This window comes from Limulus polyphemus, unplaced genomic scaffold, assembly GCF_000517525.1.
Source record: "Limulus polyphemus unplaced genomic scaffold, Limulus_polyphemus-2.1.2 Scaffold116, whole genome shotgun sequence".
NCBI classification, from domain to species: Eukaryota; Metazoa; Arthropoda; class Merostomata; order Xiphosura; family Limulidae; genus Limulus; species Limulus polyphemus.
Window position 1 is genome coordinate 884,560 of NW_013665726.1, and position 3,246 is coordinate 887,805.

Genomic DNA, 3,246 nt, shown 5'->3' on the forward strand with positions numbered 1-3,246 from the left:
AAACAAACAAACAGTAACCCTAGAAAGAGATTAATCGAAAAACAAGACTAGGCCTCTTGTAATGGTGAGCTGTATGATATATGTATAGATACTTGTATTTATAATCATTTGGGAAAAAATGTAGCATTGAAGCTTCTAACATATTCTTCTGGATTACCCAGCGACAAGCTGGTTAAGATAATATACATATATATTCCTCTCATCATTGACATTTTCAATTTTGATGTTGAAATATACTCATATTTCTCGGGAGCAACGTATTTGTACTATAGATGTTTAGAAGCGCATTCTCAGAATAACACATAATTTCCCGAGCTCGAGCTTCTCCAAATGAATTGCTTCGCCATGTTCATCCTTTTAAAGGATTCCACGATATTCATTTAGCGTAACTTTACATCCATGAACAAAGTGTAACTTGTAAATGTAAAGGTAAAACCAAACGTAAAATAATAACCAACACAAACTTCGAAACCAGAACTTACTTTAACTGTTTATAATATACGTTAACGACGTCGCCTACTCGGGGATGATCTGGAGTTTGAACCTCTCATAAGAAATAAAAACGGGGTTCATCTCCCTCCTTCCTCCTAAATATTGGTGGCTGAAACCTTCAATATATATAGAGAGAGACATAGACTCGTTGAATTTAAGGTATGTGGGTTCATGCATTTAGTTAATTGGTGCCCGGTATGGCCGGGTGGTTAGGGAGCTCGACTCGCAATCTGCGGGTCGCGGGTTCGAATCTCCATCACACCAAACATGCTCGCCCTTTCAGCCGTGGGGGCGTTATAACGTGACGGTCAATCCCACTATTCGTTCGTAAAAGAGTAGCTCAAAAGTTGGCGGTGAGTGGTGATGATTAACTGCCTCCCTCTAGTCTTACATTGCTAAATTAGGGACGGCTAGCGCAGATAGCCTTCGGGTAGCTTTGCATGAAATTCAAAACAAAAGAAACAAATAGTTAATTGGTATGTTTATTTTAGAATTTTTTCACAAACCTACACAAGGGCTATCTGCGTATAGCCGTCCATAATTTTGAAATTGATAGACAAGGACCAACATCACCCACTGCCAACTCTTGGACTACTCTTCTATGACCAAATAGTGAGATTTGACCCTCACTCATAAATTAACTTGTCCACGACTCCAAAGGCTGGAGGGCGTTTTTGTAGCAACTTGGCGTCAACCAAGACCCTTGAATTTACAGTCTGGGCACGATCACCACGTGGTCACCTCCACCTCTCGTACATTCAGTACAATAAGCTCTCACTCTGTTTATGAAATAATTTTGTCAGAATAATGAAAAGACTAGTGAAATTTTGATTTTATAATTCTAAACCCGTAAGTATGTTTTGTGAAATGCTCATTACGTGCAAATGATATCCTCGGTTTATTTTTAATGTTTTCTACACATAGAACATGCACAGATGTTGATGTCAAGTTTAGATAATAATAGTAACTTTTACCTAGAAAAAAAAAGCTGTAGTATGTTGTGGAATAAAACTCCATACTAAGTACACGAAGGCTTTCTGCGGTGTTGTAATTGAAATTTTATTAATAATGTCGGAATTGTGGTAGCTAATTATGATTGTGGTCTAACCCGTTCCCCTCTCTCTCCTTTCAGGGAATAGTGAAAACTTGGCATTTCTGTTATTAAATACTTAAAGCCAGAAATTATAGTTTTAAATATAGATCCAAATCAAAATTAGAAATTATAACAGTGAAGAGTAACCATATACATGCAGTTAAAACATCAATTTGATAATCAAAATATGTTGAAATTTTTTATAATTTAAGTGTTTTGTTGTCTCAAAGTAGCCCCCGGTGGCTCAGCGGCATGTCTGAGAGCTAATAACACTGAAAATCGGGTTTCAGTACCCGCCGTTGACAGAGCACAGATAGCCCATTGTAAAGCTGTGCCCATAACAACAAACAAGACTTACAGTTTGCTGACAAATTGTATTAAGTAACATATTTACTTTATCGTGACAATCCTGTATTTATATCCATCAATCAAGAACTGAGGCTAACAGATAATGGGCCGTTGTGCTGACTAGAAAATCAAGTGTAATTAATCACTTTCCTTCGATGCAATCACTTCAAAGTTCAACACTGTACTTTCCTTGTTAGTTCGAAGTCTGTATTGGCTTCGGTTTCTTTTCGAATGTCGTAATATCAAACGTACACATTGTATCAAAAGTATTGACTCACTAGCCACGAAAATTAATTTTACTATTTAAATGAATATACATATATGAGCCTTGAACGAATTGCCTCACTGTGAGGGTCAAATTCCCAAGCGGCTAATGGGTTATCCCTACGTCACTGCTGAAACCAGACTTTCAACGGCAAGTTAACGGAAAATATAACATTATTATTAATGAGATACGATATACAGTTTTTATGAATTATCTCCATTTTTATTAAATGATTTTTTTTCTTAACTCACTCACTAATATAAAGAATACTTCAAACACATGTATTTATTTGTATAATGTTAATAAAGTATTCTTTGGTAACGCAGATAACTGTTCCATGGATCCTTGTGTTGTTTTTCCTGGTAAGCCCACAGAGACTAAGGACAACTTTCCTGCACATCAGTTTTGCTTAAGAATTGTTGTTGATGAGGTAAAAAAGCATGTTTTTTACTTTATTGTGTCTGTTTACAGTTTTCGCCAGACAGTTATCTGTTTATTAATTTACATGGTTTAGTACGTTATTATTCAAATGTGTCACGTAACAACCACAGTGGAACGGTATGTATCAAAATTACACTTTGACATTGTTTGGGTTCGTAAGTAGTTTAATGCCACTGAAAATTGAGCGCTTTTGAGAAGGATATGTAACAGGATTTTCCGACGGAAAATATTCATTCATTCAGATCAGGGATTTAGAATTTGAAAGATGGGGATATCTCTTGTACTTAATGGCATTAGAAAACAAAGGAATATGGACCAACTTGGAACACCAGTTGGAACAATCTGCAACAAGTCATATCCCAGCTGTCGTAAACAGGTGAGAATCCACGAAACCAAAGGTCAGTGACATGGACCAACTTGGAACACCAGTTGGAACAATCTGCAACAAGTCATATCCCAGCTGTCGTAAACAGGTGAGAATCCACGAAACCAAAGGTCAGTGACATGGACCAACTTGGAACACCAGTTGAAAGTCATATCCCAGCTGTCGTAAACAGGTGAGAATCCACGAAACCAAAGGTCAGTGACATGGACCAACTTGGAACAC

The 3,246-nt window shown here is 37.0% G+C and overlaps 1 protein-coding gene across 1 annotated transcript in view; it reads left to right on the top strand.

Annotated features, from left to right (window-relative positions):
- The window catches only part of LOC111089266 (glutamate receptor ionotropic, kainate 1-like), a 48,178-nt gene that overhangs the window by 5,537 nt on the left and 39,395 nt on the right, over positions 1-3,246 (top strand). The window contains exon 2 of the mRNA XM_022401450.1: positions 2,525-2,628. Coding sequence (XP_022257158.1) covers positions 2,525-2,628 — 104 coding nt within the window. The remainder of the gene's footprint in view (positions 1-2,524; positions 2,629-3,246) is intronic.